This window comes from Anticarsia gemmatalis, chromosome 4 (genome assembly GCF_050436995.1).
Source record: "Anticarsia gemmatalis isolate Benzon Research Colony breed Stoneville strain chromosome 4, ilAntGemm2 primary, whole genome shotgun sequence".
In the NCBI taxonomy this organism is placed as follows: Eukaryota; Metazoa; Arthropoda; class Insecta; order Lepidoptera; family Erebidae; genus Anticarsia; species Anticarsia gemmatalis.
In genome coordinates, this window is record NC_134748.1 from 12,123,087 (window position 1) to 12,141,405 (window position 18,319).

General features: G+C 33.8%; 1 protein-coding gene across 5 annotated transcripts in view; it reads left to right on the forward strand.

Moving 5' to 3' along the window:
• The first annotated feature begins 255 nt into the window (after nt 1–255).
• LOC142972589 (solute carrier family 2, facilitated glucose transporter member 1-like) overlaps nt 256–18,319 on the forward strand; it is a 37,339-nt gene continuing 19,275 nt past the window's right edge. For 2 of the 5 annotated variants that reach the window (XM_076113836.1, XM_076113834.1), the window contains exon 1: nt 679–1,156. Coding sequence is in view for 4 of the 5 variants with exons in the window: in XM_076113834.1 (XP_075969949.1) it covers nt 1,079–1,156 (78 nt within the window). In the remaining variant the exon portion in view is untranslated. Of the gene's footprint in view, nt 487–678; nt 1,157–6,622; nt 6,662–8,261; nt 8,348–18,319 lie in introns of those variants that run through there. The other 3 variants (XM_076113835.1, XM_076113838.1, XM_076113837.1) reach the window with 3 other exon arrangements.

The following is an 18,319-nucleotide window of genomic DNA, read 5'->3' on the forward strand; positions in this document are numbered from 1 at the left end:
TTCGTGCTTTGGTTAATGGAAATGATAAATTTTAGAGAAAATCTTGCAGCCACACGATGAACATTTCCGAGATGAAGGTTGTTTACCTCCTAACACGTTACATCTACTTATCTAAAAATATACTTATTTGATATTTTGTCTTCAATACCATTGCTCTTTACTAGGTCAATGTTCTCCTAGTTCCAATTCTGAAAGCTTTTAATAGAATTAGCTTGTTTTGATTTTATTCGTTCAGTAATCTTCTATGCAGGCGGTTGTGGTAGCTGTTTTAAAGTATACGCATTTACGAATAAACAAATTATATCACTAAATATTTTGTAAAAAGGTGGACTTTAAATTAACGCAAATAATTAATAAATAGTGCAGTTAAAAGTGCAAAACTCTCTTCATCTGTTTATAGTTTATTCAATTATTTGAAATTCAAATTTGGACATTCATTTGATATTCATAATGCATAGCAAGGATTCAAGTCAATATTCTATATTGGTAAGTACCTAATAGAAAATAATATAGGTATTTTTTTTATTGTGTAAATGTTTTGAAATTAATTAAAACTGCTGCATGCTTTCAAAAGGCATCATTAATATTTTTCGTTTAAATAAAATAAAGCTCTAGATTAACCGCAGGGATACCGCAATAACTTTAGTCCAATAAATAGTAATAACGGTGCACAGTGCAGGCGTGCACGCATGACATACATACGAACTGGAACAAGTAAATACTGCACATTAACAACGAGTTCAAACGAGGCACAGATACGTCAAATGACGAAGTTTGCGCTCTAAAGTTGCAGGCGCGGTTCAGTGTACATTTTTTGTATCCTTTTCTCCCTCTCGTACAGTACAAGTCCTGCTACGTAGAAAGAAAAAGAAAATTTCATGTTAATTATTGAGTGAAAGTGACAGCTGCAGTCGGAACGCATTCGTCTGGCACCTTTTGTTGGATTTTGAAGTTCATGTTTGCGGTGTTTTGTGTAGTTTCCAAAATAATTAAAAACCGGAATGAGAGGGGCGGATACTTTGATTCCGGCGAGATTTCTAACCCTTACTAGTCATCTCTGCGTGGTTATAACTCTGCTATGGGAGAGCCAACAGAGTCTACGTCATTGTTTACCGAGTCAGTTCCACAAGGATCATTACCAGATTTATCACAGCCGGTGAGTTTGTTTCGTCCTAATTAACTCAGAATATGTTACTTACGTTATTTTACGTTAGTTGTACGAGTTTTAGCAAGTCTCGTGATAGTTTTTTCTCATGATTTCGATGTTATCGGTGACCTAATAAACTTCGTTTGTACATAAGGGCATTGCACTTAGTACCTATGTATAACTCGGGGCAGGATAAAATTCATTATCATAGTGCATGAGGTGTGCGTTTCAAATTAGCATACAATATTTAATTTATTCATTTACCGGTGCATGGACATCGCAAAACGCCTGACATTTTGGTTATAGCAACACACTTTTATTTTTGCGCTAGTGTAATAAAATCGTTAATAATGAAAATCGTTCGTAAAATTATTTAATTAAGTATACAATACCCGCATCGTTTTTGAGGAAATCAATCGATATTTATTACCAAGGAACCATAGACAAATGTACAAACTCCATGGTGACTAAACAACAACATTATGTATTTATGTAAATTGCATACTTTACTGTACAGTCAATAACAAAAGTGACTAGTTAATGATGTAAGAAAACCATTTTAAATCATCATTATTTTAATAGAAGTCAGTTTAACTGCATTGTAAACAAAGGACACATTTATACTTCAGGCTGAAATATTGTTTATTTTGCAAGTATAACATATTTCAATGGATATTATCATCCTGCTGCTGTATAAAGGTTTATTTATTTCTGGGAAAGGCACTGTGGTTAATTGGTATCAAATCATAGCTGTCACAGTAAAATAAAATCATATAAACATAATTTTACTCATTACTTTCCCGCTGTTGGCTATGGCTCTCCTGTTGAAATGATACAAGGGATAACATATTTAATTCCTTTAAGACAAAAAGTCTCCATTTTGCTAAGCCTTAGAAGCTAAGAGGAAATTGTACTAAGGATCGAATTGTATAAATAAGAAGAATAGTAAACACTGGACAGCAGAAAGGTGTAGTGTTCCCGGCAAGGGTCCCTAAAAAGTTAATTTTTATTGAATAATAAGTTATTCTTGCTTATCAAAGTGTAGAAATTAAAGTCAATTATTATTTAATAGGTAGTTATGAAATATAAAACAAAAATGCTAAAATAGAATTCATTAGAATCAGTTTTTTTATGATAACTTTTAATTCTCATAAGTGTCTTTGTAAACTATTGCATACCTAATGCATTATTGATGGCATGGTCAGATAATAACCACTTCAAGAAGATTGAGTAAAAATTAAGCTAGGATTTTTCATTGTCCAGTAAGCTCTTAATGGGGACCGTTTTTCATAATGAGAGAGGGGTTTGGCTGGTGCCTACCACAGTTGCCTAGTGTGGATTGGGGACTTCTAATATAAAACTTTATTTGTATTCTATATTAAGGCAAGAGCTAAGTCCTATGTTTTAATTTTTTGCCTGAAATAATGTCAAAAAACGACTAATAGTGTGTCAATCACATTTTTGGACATTCGAAAAATAACTGTGCAAAAATTAAAATATGCATTATAATTCTACCTATGAACATATTTTCATTAACGAATAGGTATATTTGCACTAAAACGCATAATCAATGTCAAAAAGGGTAACTTCGAACGATTCGGTCAGGGCAAACGGGTCAAATAAAAGTCGTCACAAATAGTTTTTTTATAGAGGACGCCCTACACATCGTAATGAAATTGCTAATGCTCTTGTAAAAGGTCGCGTTAGACTAGGGCTGCCATTTCTAAAACCGGCGAAATAAGACTAGATTTGTGACTACTGGGCAAATTTTTTATAATAAAATGCGTAATTTTAGTAAAATTGTTGATGGCGCTCCCTGGAGCGCACTATCTAGTGAAAAGTTTATGCGGCGATACTCCTATGACCTAGGTTCGATTCCTCGATGTAACGAAAATATGTATGATTGTACCTATCTGTTAGAAATGTATAAAAATCTAAAATCAAACTATTTATTTATTTAGGTCAAATGCTGACACTTATGATAGTCAATGATATAGTGTGAATTTACTGCCAGTTCGGAAGGTAGGGTCAATGAGAAGAGCTGGCAAGAAATTTGTGGACACTCTTTTAATCAAGAAATGGTTTTAAAAATAGTGTGAACATAACAACCGGGACTGCCACTTAAGTTCTAAAATCTCGGCACGAATGCTTTTTGCACTCGAAGTTATAAACTCGAGAAAACTAGACAACAGCCCTACACGAGACTAACAACAGTAACAACCACTCTCAGTTTAATCAAACTGTACTATATTTGTATACATTTCTTATTTAAATACACTTAATATACGTAATAAACGTTTGTTTGTATATTTGATAATATTCACACGCTACTGCAAAGATAACACTTAACCACGTTGTGACTTGATGGTGATAGTAATTGTCACTAAGAGCGTTTCGGATTTATTTTTATTTAATTTTGACATATAGACTTAAAAGCAGATAAAAAAGACAGCTATCTACTGTTTGCACTCGTAATTTCTTGCCGTCATTACGATTTTGATTGAAGATTTTATGTGAAACTAGATTTCGGTAATGTAAGTACAATCCATGTGCTTTGCAAAATGGTTGGGTTAGATTATCTCAGGCAGTGGGCCCCGTCTGACCGCGGACCCACGGCGTTAAGGAGATTAGGCACATTGTAGTTTTACTTAGCTAGGTTTAAGAAACCCTTGAAACTGTAAAGAAAACACAGGTGATTTTTGAAGGTTTGCGTCTGCCCTCCTTCTTCATACAAAAGGTTTCTTTAAACTAAGTCCAATTGCTTGGTTAAATACCTGAGGTTTCCTTCACGCCGGTTCAATGCGTTTCCTTCGCGTAAAAAGTATATGTAGCTGCAATGCTTGTAAACAAACAAGCATAGGAAAAAGTAGTTCTATTCTTAGGTTAAATTGAATGCATGATCTTTAATTTCTCTTATCTTCTCTTTCCACAACCGAGAAAAAGATCTTATAACTACAATTGAGTCATTTTCCCACAAATTATATTCAATAACAGGTGGAGTACTGGTAAGTGGTGAGTATGTCTGCCGGTTATATCCGGTTCAATGGAGAATGTGTATAAACAGTGGCTGCGTGTTTGGAGTTAGCTGTCCATTGTCGCGTACGTGTGGAGTGGATGTGATCGTCGTTGTGGGGGCTTAGGGCTGACGAGGAATGGCACGGTCATTTTGAATCTTAAATAGTCGTTGCTGCTACTGGATTTTTTTAGGACGTTCAAGCTTCCCTCCCCAAATAGCATCTAGGATCGTTGTCTAATACCACCTACCTTGGGACTAATGCCGAAAATACCGTAGGTCCCTTGCACCCAAAATCAAGCCCCCCTCCCCCAAGTAGTATCTGGGATCAATGCCTAATAACTACGTTTGGCCTATGCCCAAATACCGTAGGGCCCTCGCCCCTAAATCCAGGCCTCCCAAATATCATATTTGATCGTTGCTCTTACACTGTGGGCCCGATACCCAAATACCAAAGGCTTCTCTCTTCCCCAAAACTAACACTTGGATTTACTGGTCGTTGCTTTTCATTGTCTATGTTAGGTTTTGTACACTTTCTATCATAATAGTGTTTATGTTCTATAAGACTAATTGTGGAAACCTACAGTAATTGATTAATTATTAAATGTCACTATAAGTATTAACTTATTAAGTGATTGGTCACAGTGTAAACCATTATTTAATGAAGAAATGTCGCTTTAATCCAATGTGACCTCTTATTGCATTCTTGCCAACAAGGCATTTAAGATGTAAGGCTTTTGGCAAGTTGCAATGCTGGTTAAGAAAGCCACGTCTTTTGAATCTATACTAATATAATAAAGCTGAAGAGTTTGTTTGTTTGAACGCGCTAATCTCAGGAACTACTGGCCCCATTTGAAAAATTATTTCAGTGTTAGGTAGTCCATTTATCAAGGAAGGCTATAAGCTATATATCATCACGCTACGACCAATAGGAGCAGAGTACCAGTAAAAAATGTTACAAAACGGGGAAAATTTTGACCCATTCTCTCTTATGTGACGCAAGCGAAGTTGCGCGAGTCAGCTAGTCTTAGAAATAAAAATCGATCTAGTTTTCAAAGCTTTTCTCCTAATTTGTAGCAACTGTAGAAAATTTGGAACGTAATTGTATTCAGGGACTCTACAAGGCATTTATTTATTCTTAAACCTTTTGATGTGTCTTCTTCAGCAAATGGCTTTTACTTGAGACTAAAAACGATAAAGTACGTGTCACTAAAAATTTTAGACTAAAAATATTTACTCTTTATTTATTGAATAGGGGAATATTCTTCATTAATTTCTTGGTATACTTAAAATAAGCGTGTTAAATGGCCTATTGGAATGTTTGTCAATTAAAAGAAATAACAACCCAGAGCAACAAGACAATGATAACGTCAAAATCACGTCTTAAAAACTTAACCGACTCGCGTGACAACTAGTCATATAACAACTGTTACACAATAAGATAAAAAAGCTTTTCAAACATGAATTAATAAAAATAGAAATTATATCACCCAAACGTGGTTTCTTAAACTATAACACATATTGAATTAAACAATCTACCTACAATAAACGATTGTCACTTATTTGTCCTCTTAATTCTATGTTTGTATGAAGAAATCCTATCTTTATTTGTATAAGCTACTAGTACAATGAAGTAATTGTAATTTCAATCGTAAAACAGTGTTATTTTGCGACTCAGAAGATTAGAACGGAAGGCCAATTTCCCTTGTGAAAGTAATAAATGATGGAATTATCTGGATGGAATGGAGTGCAGGAATTTATATAGATAGACATGTCTTTTTTACGAAGTATAGCTGTTATTATCTAGCCCTATTCTCGTCCAGAGAAAAAGAAAGATGGTTTTGAAAAAGTTCTCCAAACGCTTCTTCTTTCAAGTCGTTTGTTCTTTCTCCAAACAGTCCCTAGAGTTTAAGGATCTTCTGTTAAATTCAAAAGATTATATTAAATAGCATGTTTTTACATGCTTGTATCAGCGCACCTTTACTTCAATGACGAAGCAAAGAAACTTCTGCCTGTTTCTTTACGATTTTATCAGTCTGTTGCAAGTTCTTCAAGTCTTTACCTCCTTATACAGTTTTTAAAACCTTTTTAAGTACTTAACCTTAGTTATCTAATCACCTAAGAAATCAAAGTGGTACCTCAGCTGTTAAGACATTTTTATGCTCTACTACAAAAGTTTCCGCTGTCAAAAGGTTCAAAGTGCAACACCACCTCAGGTAGCACCCCTAACGTCCTTGACCTAACCCAACAACCAGTTTGAACCAGTTAAAATTGCCATTGGAGATAGTTTACAAAACATGAGGTGTCATGTCGATGCGACGGCCGGGGCTTCGTAGTGCGCCGGCGCAGCCCGTGAGCGGTCAGCCGATTAATAAATCAATATTGTTCATACATTTTGTACCGTGCACGTGTGTAGTTACAAAGAAAATTTAATTTGTTTGCCTAATTTTAATTAACAGTGCCATCTAGTTAAATTTATGGGTTCATCAGCTTCTAGCAGTGTGAGTTTGTTTTTTATATATTGTGGTCAAAATGTCCTTTATTAACAATTATTTAAAGTTGTCGTAACAAATGGTGATATAAATTATGAATTAATTAAACAATTAGTGTGTTGTATTGTAGAAATATGTTCAATTGATTAATTTAAGTTTTTATTTATTTGTTCAAATTATTAACTATAGTTTTAACTGCGTGTTTTAAATAATAAATGGGATTGTAGTTTGACGAATTTTACTAATCGGGTTTCTGTGTGTCGAAGTGGAATTTCAGTCGAATTTTTCAGTTAGTTATGCCTATTATTTATAGTTTTAAAGCCATAAATATGGCAGAAAAATGAAAGGTTAGTGATTTTAACATAATAGAGGTATATTAAGCGTGAAATTTTTATATGTCATTCACTGTTTCAGGCCTATTGTTTCCCATTATTATTGATCGATTTTGTAAAGACGTCCAGATCTCGAATAGTTTGAAAGAAAATATTTAAGGGATTGGAAATAACGAGTTATATTATTCTTACCTTTACGTATTTATAACATTAATTTAAATTCTAAAATAAAAGTCGCCGAAATAGACAATTTGTCTGTTTTACATTATAGATTGTAATTAATAAAAGTAAGCACTTTTAAAATAGCGACAAAGTGGACCCCGCCAACTGGGAGACGGCGACGAAGTAGACCCCGTAAAAGATGGACAGACGAGCTGGACACCTTTCTCACCAGAATGGTATCAGACCGCCGGAGATAGGCTACAATGGAAATCTATGGGGGAGGCCTTTGCCCAGCAGTGGGACGATACGGGCTTATAATAATAATAAGCACTTTTAAGACTTTATTTATACTTAACTATTAACTATTTACTTTGTTCATTGCTAAGGCCAAATTAGAAAATTCCCAAGATAATTGTCACCTGACAATAAAAATGTAACGTAATACGAACGTTATCTCAACTGGTAATAGTCAGTAGTTCCGCTTGTATAGTTTACTTAACAAATTAGATGGCTTCTTAAAAATATTGTTTATTTTACACCTGTAATTGTTAGCTATAAAGGTAACGACAGACAGGTTAGATGCGGTAACGCGACGGTGCCGGAAAAATCATGAGCGAGACAGCTGTTGCACTATTTGATAAAAATTCGTAGAACTTATAAAGATCAAAACCTGCCCATAAGTGAAAAGTGTCTTAGAATACTCACTTAAAAATGATTACCACTTTTAAAACTGTTTATAAGTATGTCCTTTCCATTTTTAATATTTGTCAAATTATGAACTCTCTTATCTACAACTAATCGCTTATCGCCAGCACAAACATAGGCATAAATCTATAGCAGCAACAGCAGTCTTAGAAAATGTGTTTAGCTCATCAATTTATAAGCGACAGTGACTTATCTTAATTAACAAAGTGTAATAGGTTCTTCTAACGTACAATCATTTATCACACGATATAAGTCACATCCCTTGTAACACAGTCTTGTACAGTCAGTCTCGCACGCAACACGCTACGAAATCGCACGCGTCGTATGGTATCACCTTAATATATTATGTGTGAACAGTTACACGAGTTCAAGGTTTCATTATAAGCGGTATCACTTTAAAACAACGTAAGATATACCTCATTTACAATTGGTCTGGCCCGTGCATAAGAGGTGTTGCACAAAATTAACCATGATTCGGGAACCGAACGAGAAGAAGGTTCGATACGAGTATTTTTTTTGTCGTTGTTGTGTTCAATGTGGTGATGGTGTCTGCTTGATTTGAAAGAAATGTCTATGGTCGTCTAAAGGGTTGGTATTTTTTTTATATAAGCAACGATATTTACATGGCCTCTATTTGTTCTGTTGTCTTTGTGTTATACTTTCTTTATCGTTTAATTTTAAAGTGCATTTTCACTATTATGTGACAATAAATAACTGTATTCTGTGTTCATATTAATTCAATATTACGTTTTAAAGCTATTATGTCGCTGAAAGTGTCCATTTAAAGTTATTTAAAATGAGTTTCAAAAATATCTAGCGCTACAGCTACGACTATGCTACGAATTCGTAGAGAGTAAAAAATCGTGCGAAAACTTTTTTACCTGTAGAGAACTTTGCTACAAAATGAAAATTATTATACGTCTTTGTCGTTCTTTATTGTATCCATGCCTTCATCTTTTACTATTATATATTTGTGTTTATTTTAATAAAAGTTTCCAAAAAATAATGTGAAGGATGTTTTGCGTGTCACATAGACTGTGTTCAGCACTGAAATAAAAATAAAAAAGAGAGTCTCAGCCTAAAAAAGTCCTTATTTTTGTAATAAGATGATGATAGTGAAGGTAATGATTTATACAGGCTTGTACCTATAGTTGTTCTTCCTTTAAACCAGCCAAAGAACTGAACCTTCCTTTTACTGAAACTGTACTGAAACTTAATCACGAAAACTTATTTTTATTTACCTTGACTTCTGTTTATACTCTCCCCCACTTCCGACTTCAAGAATACACTTACAAAGACGCAACGAGCTATGTCACGCACTGGATATGCATGACATTGTACGACTTCAGATACTCTGCATGCATATGAAGTCAGCTTCTACAAAGTCTTATAAAATATTATGCGTGAGTGTCTGAGCGTGATTTAGTTCACATGGTGACAATTTATTATTCGTTACGGATATTATGGTATATCACGAATGTAAGTCTTTGTTTCCAGCGTTTACTGAATTATGTATATTCTGGTATATAGTATACCTATTTCAGTAAACACATGTCTAGTATTTACTGAAACAGAAGTCCTATTATAGTTCGTGAGAAAGAAATTTCGTCAAATATTTAAGGTGTTTTTCATGACTTTTTGTTCTTCTATTTTGAGACAGAGTAGGCAATATTGGATAAACATACATTAAATTCTTGTACCATAGCTCGACCGACATTTTGCTACTGATAGAATTGTGATAAGAAACAAACAAAATTTCTACGAAAATACGTTTGTTAATAGGTAGTAGGTACGATACAAAATCTATGGAAACAACTAACTGGGATTATAAAATAAACTAGTAAACTCTACACCTGGACCCCCCCCCCCTACCTGTCTGCCCGGAGGTCGATCGCAGCTCTATAGTCTTTTCAACATCATGAACAACCATTCCAACAAATAGTTGCAAATAAAATAGTATTATTATACCGTATATATTATTCATCAACAAATACCGATACGGTTGATTGTTTTTCTAACAAGATTATATCCGATATAATCAATAATTATTTCAAAAATCTAATTGAAATTGTGCAATACTACCTAATTGACCTAATTATTTTTGTCAATAAGGTGTATTTTATGCCGTAAGTAGATTTCCTGATATAAGGTACCATAGGCGTCGCAAGCCCCCCTCGAACCCATCTGAATCTTGTGTTCAGATTCATTTTCATTCTCTTTCACACTATTCAATTCCCGGGCCAAACGTGCAGCATTTCAAAGTTCTTTACGCAATACCGTCAACCAGTTTTATAGTTTTATTTAAGGAATGCAAAATATCTCCAGCTCTTATGTGAAGACAAGGATTTTATTTTTTGGGCAATTTTAATGTGTCTCGCGCCCCTTTTTGGATTCCCAGTATTGATATCCCACTGAAAATGGATGGAACTCATACTATGGTGTTGTCTTTTCAAGAAGTTAATCTTTAATTTTCTAATCGGCCTTGACAATGTTCCCGATAACACTACTGCTCTACATTAGGTTTATCTAGCCTTGATTGTGTCTACGTGATTAATTATTAATAGTATGCCATTGTGTTTACGTGAAAGGCACATCTTCGCTATTACCTAGTAGCTAGTATCATTTATTAGGTTGAAAACTGCCTTCTCGTTTTAAATTTAAGAGTATGGAAGTAATGTCATACGTAACGCGTACCTAGTTCTGTTATTTTACAGGTGTATACTTTGTTTTGCACTCATTTGCATTCTTAATTTTGTTCCGTTATTTTCGCTGGGCTTCAAGACCTCAACGAACGATTGTCTGAATTTAAGGAACTGGTCTATTAGCGCCCCTATAACTCATACTTGTCCCAGTGATATGCATCTATTCAAAACTTGGCTTAAAGGTAACAGGACTTGATAAACTATTATTTTGTAAGGTTTCATTGTGGTAGTCTTTTTGCACCTACTTCTAAAATTTAACCAATCAAAATGATCTAATTCTCTCATGTTGCTAGTTAAATTTGATAGCTCCCAACCCATTGTCATCAACAGCTAAGCGGATATCTTTATATATATAATTCTTCTGTAAGTGTGTATGTCACTGAACTTCTCTTAAACGACTGGACTGATTTTGATGAAATTTTTTGTGTGTTCAAGGGGATCTGAAAATGGTTTAGATAATTAAAAAAAGTTTAAAATTTTCAAATTAAAGACGTGTAGACAGGACAACGTCTGTCGGGTCCGCTAGTTATTGTATAATAGCTTCCATTATTAGTAAACAATCCAGCTTTTACTCCATATTGCTGAAAACAAACCTTTGTGTCAAGATAAACACGTCGTTGTCCACGAGTTGCCTGCACACGTGCTGTGCACCGTCTTTTGTTACCAGTCACGTGGGAACAGCGACCGTAAGGCTTGCTACACATGTTCGGTTCGGCAGAGTTTATCGAACAACAAAACCGAAGCGAAGCAGTCACTACACTTGTTCGGCTTGTGCAGATCGGGTAGTTCTTTCTGGTCCAATCGTCACAAAGTCAAAGACAAAGTCAAAGTCAAAGTCGAAGTCGAAGTCGAAGTCGAAGTCGAAGTCGAAGTCAAGTCAAGTCGAGTCAAGTCAAGTCAAGTCAAGTCAAGTCAAGTCAAAGTCAAAGTCAAATATTCTTTATTTCATAAACTTTAACAAGTATTTGAAATCGTCAAAATATTTTTTATCTACCAGCGTTTCGGAAAAGCTGTTGCACGTGAGAAGAAACGGCAAGAAACTCACGGCTTGCTCTTTTATGTATACACAATTCGGTTTAAGCATGCAGATCGTTTCCTGTTAGCAGTCAGGTGGCAACAGTGGCTTGCTTCTTGCTACACACATATATGGTCGGCACATTCGGTTCGGCAGTGACTATGAGCAATAAAACCGACTCGTAGCAATTACTGCACTGGTTTGGCTTGTGTCGAAGGGGTAGTTCCTTCGAGTCCGATCGCCACAATTCGGTTTTTATGAGGAGCGTGGCGATATCTATAGGCATTATTCTCGTATATTCATCTACAAATACGTGGTTTTGCCGCCCGGCTAAGCCGATTCATGCCGGCTGAATATGTATGTGGCAAGCTTTACTCATTAAATAACTGAAGTTTTATGCGTTTTATGCCTTAACTTTCAGTTATGTGTTCGGTTGAATGACATTTGTTCTCGTGCTGAAAATTGTATTAGTTTCTTGAAATGCGATGAAATTATATTATTTTCCAGAATCCCATAGCACTATAAAGATTTTATTGATTCCTTCGCTTTAAAAAAATATTTTCTTATCTTCGTTTCGCCATGTTAAATTGAAATCAAATGAAAAAATGCAAATGCGTCGGCACTTTTATAATTTGGAAGTCGCCTTGAAGCTTCTAGTAGATGGAATTTTACCGTCAATAACAAGTTATTGTTTCAGACTATCATTTACAATTGAGAAATAAGAATAGGACTGACAAATTAAACATGAATGTATTACATATAATAATAGCCTATAATTTTGTTCTAATTAAAAACCTTGTTTCATTTGTATTTGTGCTATATTTAAATCATAACAAGTATGTTGCTAAAATTATTTTTAGTGCTCGTTTGACATCCTTTGTTCTAAATATTAACTTCGCTATTGAGGAAAATAAACGAAACAATGGCTTTATTAGTCATGGACTATTTATATCATTAACCTAATATGTGACAATTTTACATTACTTATTTATAGTTTAGGCTTAATCTTTATTATGTACCTACTAAATTATATTTTTAAAAACGCGAAAGGTTTAATTTTGACCTAAACTTTATTTCTCGCCAGAAAAAGCTTTCAATTCGCTAAAAAAAAATCTTTCATTTGTTTATGTTGATGGGTGGGGACGTACTTTGCCTTTTCTTTTCTATGGTATTTTCAGTAGGTCAGGTCTTGCTTGAAAGAGTCGCAAACATCTATCAAATATCTCGCACTTAAATCTCTAGAGGAAAATAGGATTGGATAAAGAATTTGGCTCCTAGACTAACAAACCAATGAAAATGTATAACATTTTGTGCATCTATCCCAATTTTCGCATTCATAATTTTAGTACGAAATAGGGTCTTCGCAAGAAGTCGGCTCCTAGACTAACAAACCATCAAAAAATTTATAACATTTTGCGCATATCCCTACTTAAAGTCGAGGAGCTGTACATAAGTTGTTGTACCCATTTCCGATACCACTTTTACTCCGGTTTTGCGGTGAGAGTCCCCGTACGGTAGTCGTATGATGTATCCGAGGAAAATTATCATGCTTCGTTCCTGGTTCATCGTTTCGTATAACCTTAATGTTAAAATCAGTGAAAGCTGTAAATGTATCGCTATAAACGAGACGATAATGCTTTGTATAAACTCAAAGATACTTAATGTTGCTGAGAGATCTAAAAGCCTCTGTTTCCTCATGGATCGTTTGGTTACTTTTAAAACGTGTGCGAATTATTCCTGCTTTAAAAATGTCAAGAATCAGCAATAAATTAATTAATTGCTTTAGGAAACATCAGTCTGTAAAAACTTATGAGATTGTTAGATGTATGGATGTGAATGAGGCAAGCGAAGTTTGTAAGGATCGTACCAAGTAGTCGCTCTTTGCTCTCGGTCTATCCTTAAGGGAAAAAGGCGTGATTTTATGCATGAATGTAACTATGTATGATTTTACGAAGTCATAAAATTTGATTTATTTTGTCTTACAGACACCGATTACCGAAGGACAATGCCCAATAAGTGTCAAGTTTATGACAATAACACGCCCGGCAATAGGAAAATAACAGTTGTTACATCATACATGTTTCATACTGTTTGTAAACATATGCGTCTTGTGTTTGATACTAATAATGTCCAATAATAGTTGGATTTGACTCATGGTATAGGCTTTTGTTGAAGTAGTTTTTGAGTAAAGGCAACTAATTTTAGGTGGTATGTTTCAGTATAGTAGTTTCAGTAAGAATTTATGAATCCAAGGCGAATATGTGTATAATATAATACATTTTGGAGAGAGCAAGAATAAGAAAATCATTTGATAAATGGTGAAAAAACTTTTCATCAAAAACGTAAGATTGAAATAGAAAAACTGCGATTTGCGAATACCTATGATGAGATCAGCTGTCTATAAACAATTTAATAAAGTAAAATGAATCCCAAAAATTATTTTGATTCGACATACGGCATAATAATTATAGTTAAATTCTAAAACAAGTACAATATTTTATTATATAAATACTTAATTCAAAGTAGGTCTGTGTCAATTGTGCTTATGATAAAATTAATCAAATGTCAACTGCATGTCTGCTTGTTTAAGTATCACGTTAAAATACTGCGCTGATTTTGATAAGACTTTCTGTGTTTTAAAGTTGGTAGTTCGGCTTCAAAATGAAGACGTAGTTTTCATATCAAAATCAAATTCAAAATAACCTTTATTTCGTAATCTTCGTACGAAGTATTTGAAATTGTTATATATCATTACGACCTGAGAAAAAAGCGGCAAATTGCTGTGACTTATCTTTTTTTTGCTGAAACGAGCTTTGAACAAAGTCATTTATAGAGACATTTGTTAAACATTACGCCTGGAAATCAAACCTAACACCGCGTGATTGGCAGTCGTAGACACTATCAGACCATAGAAAAGGAAATATTTAGTGGTACTTCAGAAAATTTTAATTAACTAAAATATGTGTCCAATTAATACACAAATGGCGCAGTTAAAATAACTAATATGCGCAGTAGTTTGTCTGGTTCGTAAACAAATATTGGTCAAATAAAAATAGGACAACATTGTCACAACACTGTCGGCATCATTGCTTCGTTTAAAAGGTCACTCGGAAAGTTTCGGATAAATAAACAAGCTCTCAGTGAGTTGTCATCGTTATGAACTTGGCAACATTGTGTGATTTGAAGATATAATGTATTAAGTATTTTTCTTATAAAAACTTAAGATAATGAAAGAGAAATTAAGTACTTCCTCTTTTTTTAAGTCGGTTGATAGACCATTTTGGCTTCATGAATTAGTCTTAAGATGCAATGACTTTAAACAAACAGAGAAAACGAATACTATCAAAGTACGAAAAGCACTGACATTGATAATTGTAAATATTAATAAATTATTTGTGAACACAGGGTGTCCGGTGGCAGAATTTGGATTTCAAAATCAGATAATAAGAAAACTACAAAATATTTATTTTTATTTCAATGATAATAATAAAGCAGGGAAGTGCGGGTTTTATTTCTTAAAAATTATGTCGTCCAAATGTTGACCGTTACGACGGACACACTCTTGGAATCGTGCTTCAGTATTCCGCGCCACTCGCTGGAGAAGAGACGTCGGGATGCCATTCACCTCGCGAACGATATTTTCTTTTATTGCTGAGATGGTCGGGGCTGTTTCATAAACTTTACTTTTGAGGTACCCCCACCCCACCCCCCACCAGGTCGCCAGATCTTACTCCGATGGACTTTTTTCTGTGGGGGTACCTCAAAAGTAAAGGTCAGCCCCGCCGACCATCTCAGCATTAAAAGAAAATATCGTTCGCGAGGTGAATGGCATCCCGACGTCTCTTCTCCAGCGAGTGGCGCGGAATACTGAAGCACGATTCCAAGAGTGTGTCCGTCGTAACGGTCAACATTTGGACGACATAATTTTTAAGAAATAAAACCCGCACTTCCCTGCTTTATTATTATCATTGAAATAAAAATAAATATTTTGTAGTTTTCTTATTATCTGATTTTGAAATCCAAATTCTGCCACCGGACACCCTATATAATACATTAATCGAACTAATTACTCCCCTGCATCGTGATTGACATTATAACAGCTACGCTACATAGGAATTTCTAGGGAGTGGAATTTTTTTGCTAAACCAAATAGTCTGGAAAAAGGACATGGTAAAATTTGCCAAACATATAAATTGTAGACTATACAAATAAAGTAATTATATTCGGTAATAAAACATCCTTGAATGCGTCATTACGTGTCTATAATATTGTTTGCATAATAAACAATATAAAATACATTAATATTTTTATTACAAAGCATACATAGGTACTCTCCTCACAACGCGTGCGTGCTCAAAAAGCTCGTCGTTGATTTCAATCCTAAATTCAAATTCATTCGTTATTGTTTTTTTATACTGTTTATACTGGCGAAATGTCTGTTGCGATAATGCTTTAATAACACTATGCAATAAATTTGAAAAAAAAAAAAAAAATCACCTGACTTACAGTATGTAATTATGACTTATCACCTTAGAACTATTCGGTGTGTATAAATAAAATTATTACATCACGTCAGATTTAGTAGTGATATAGGCTTACTGATTTTGAAAAACATTGTATAAAGGAGAGACTTAAATTTTTATTGTACATTAAAATAACATGTTTTTTTTAACGATTGGCTTTCCTCTTATAACCAGTAGACACAGTCTCCCTCTGGAGGCTCCAACAGTAGTCTGCAAGCATGGCTGGTTCCCATCTACCCTGATAACGCTTCTCATACTCTGCAATCCCAACTAGCACACAAGCGCTATAACAAGCTGTACAATGGCCGGTTAAAGGATTTTTATAACGCCTTAGGCTCCTTAGTAAGAAGTATAGTGGTTCTATAAGCGGCTACAGATCTCTTGTAGCGTCAAATAGGCCCATACTGTCCAGCTTATAGCTCGACATTGGATCTACAGTGGTCGTAAATAGTAATTATAATAGTACGTAGTATAGTAGTAATACAGGAGCGCTAAAATAAGATGAAGGTGGTATAATCGCGCTACAAGAGCTTTTTCGCAGCTTCGTGGCGCTTACCAGCTGTTGTACAGAGGTGGTTAGCGCCACGAGCGTTCGAAAAAGCTCTTGCAGCGCGATTATACCACCTTTACCTTATTTTAGCGCTACTGTGTAACGGTTATAAATGCTAACGCTCTAAATTAGTAATATAGTCGGTTTATTATGGTGTAAACTAAATATATTTTTTTAAAATGGATCATCAGTGACAAATGAGGAGACATTTTATTTTTACGGATTGGATTATTAAAATAACAAGTAGTCTATCGCTTTTATTTCTTTGTGTACGTGATATGAAAGTGCGAGTTCAAGTTTGCTGTCAATATATATGTATATTATCGTCAATATTTTCATGCGCCCTCAAAATATTCAGATTTAAGTGCAAAAATTATATAGATATGTGGATTTGGAAATTGTATTTTGAACATTAATAAGACTTTGAGGGTTACAGATAATTTAATTAGGGTTATAGGTAATAAAAAATGATTTTAATTATGTTAACGTTACCAGGCTATAGATTTATATGATCTTCAAAAGATCGTAATAACCTCAAAAAATATGTTTACCAAATGCTATAATGGCGTCTCGATCAAGCAGCTCTCAGAGTTGGTTACATCTGCTCTAGCGCCTTAAGCTGTACAAAGGCTCTAGTGTTTGCTGTTGTAGACCTCAAGGTTTTGCAGTTGTGGCATAGGAGTGCTTCAATATAACTGTTTTGGTCGCACACCAGCATTTTACTCGTACTTTTAGGGGTCAGTCGTTGAATATTAAAATAGTTTGAAAACTGTTTTATTTTATTTTATTTTATTTTATTTTATTTTATTTTATTTTATTTTATTTTATTTTATTTTATTTTATTTTATTTTATTTTATTTTATTTTATTTTATTTTATTTTATTTTATTTTATTTTATTTTATTTTATTTTATTTTATTTTATTTTATTTTATTTTATTTTATTTTATTTTATTTTATTTTATTTTATTTTATTTTATTTTATTTTATTTTATTTTATTTTATTTTATTTTATTTTATTTTATTTTATTTTATTTTATTTTATTTTATTTTATTTTATTTTATTTTATTTTATTTTATTTTATTTTATTTTATTTTATTTTATTTTATTTTATTTTATTTTATTTTATTTTATTTTATTTTATTTTATTTTATTTTATTTTTTCTTTAAAAACAGCTGATAGACTGAACCACCACTGCACCTATGTAAATATATTATGATAATAATTTTAAGCTTTAGTATAAAGGTATATTACTCGGTTATAGCGCTTTAGGTGCTTAACATAATTCTGTAATCCCCATGGCTGTAAAAATGTTTCGAATGATACCTTATACATCTATTTGCCGTACAGAAGCCATATAAATATCTGATATAACGCTCAAGGCGCTATTAAAGACCTACGCAACTCTTTTATAGATGAGTAATACATTAGCCCTAAAAAAATCTGTTATAGAACCTAAGGCATTACAAAAAGCTTATTTACGCTCTTGAGCGCTATAAGCGCAACGCATAACTCCGTTTAAACTCCTTTACCTCCTAAAGTCCCCTTATACAGTTAACGGTGTTATAGAAGATTCCATTAACTCAGTTATACTTCCCTAGGCTGTCTAGCGATGCAATTACATGCTCATATATCACTATAAGTCATTAGTTTCCTACTAAACGGCTACTGTCCCGCC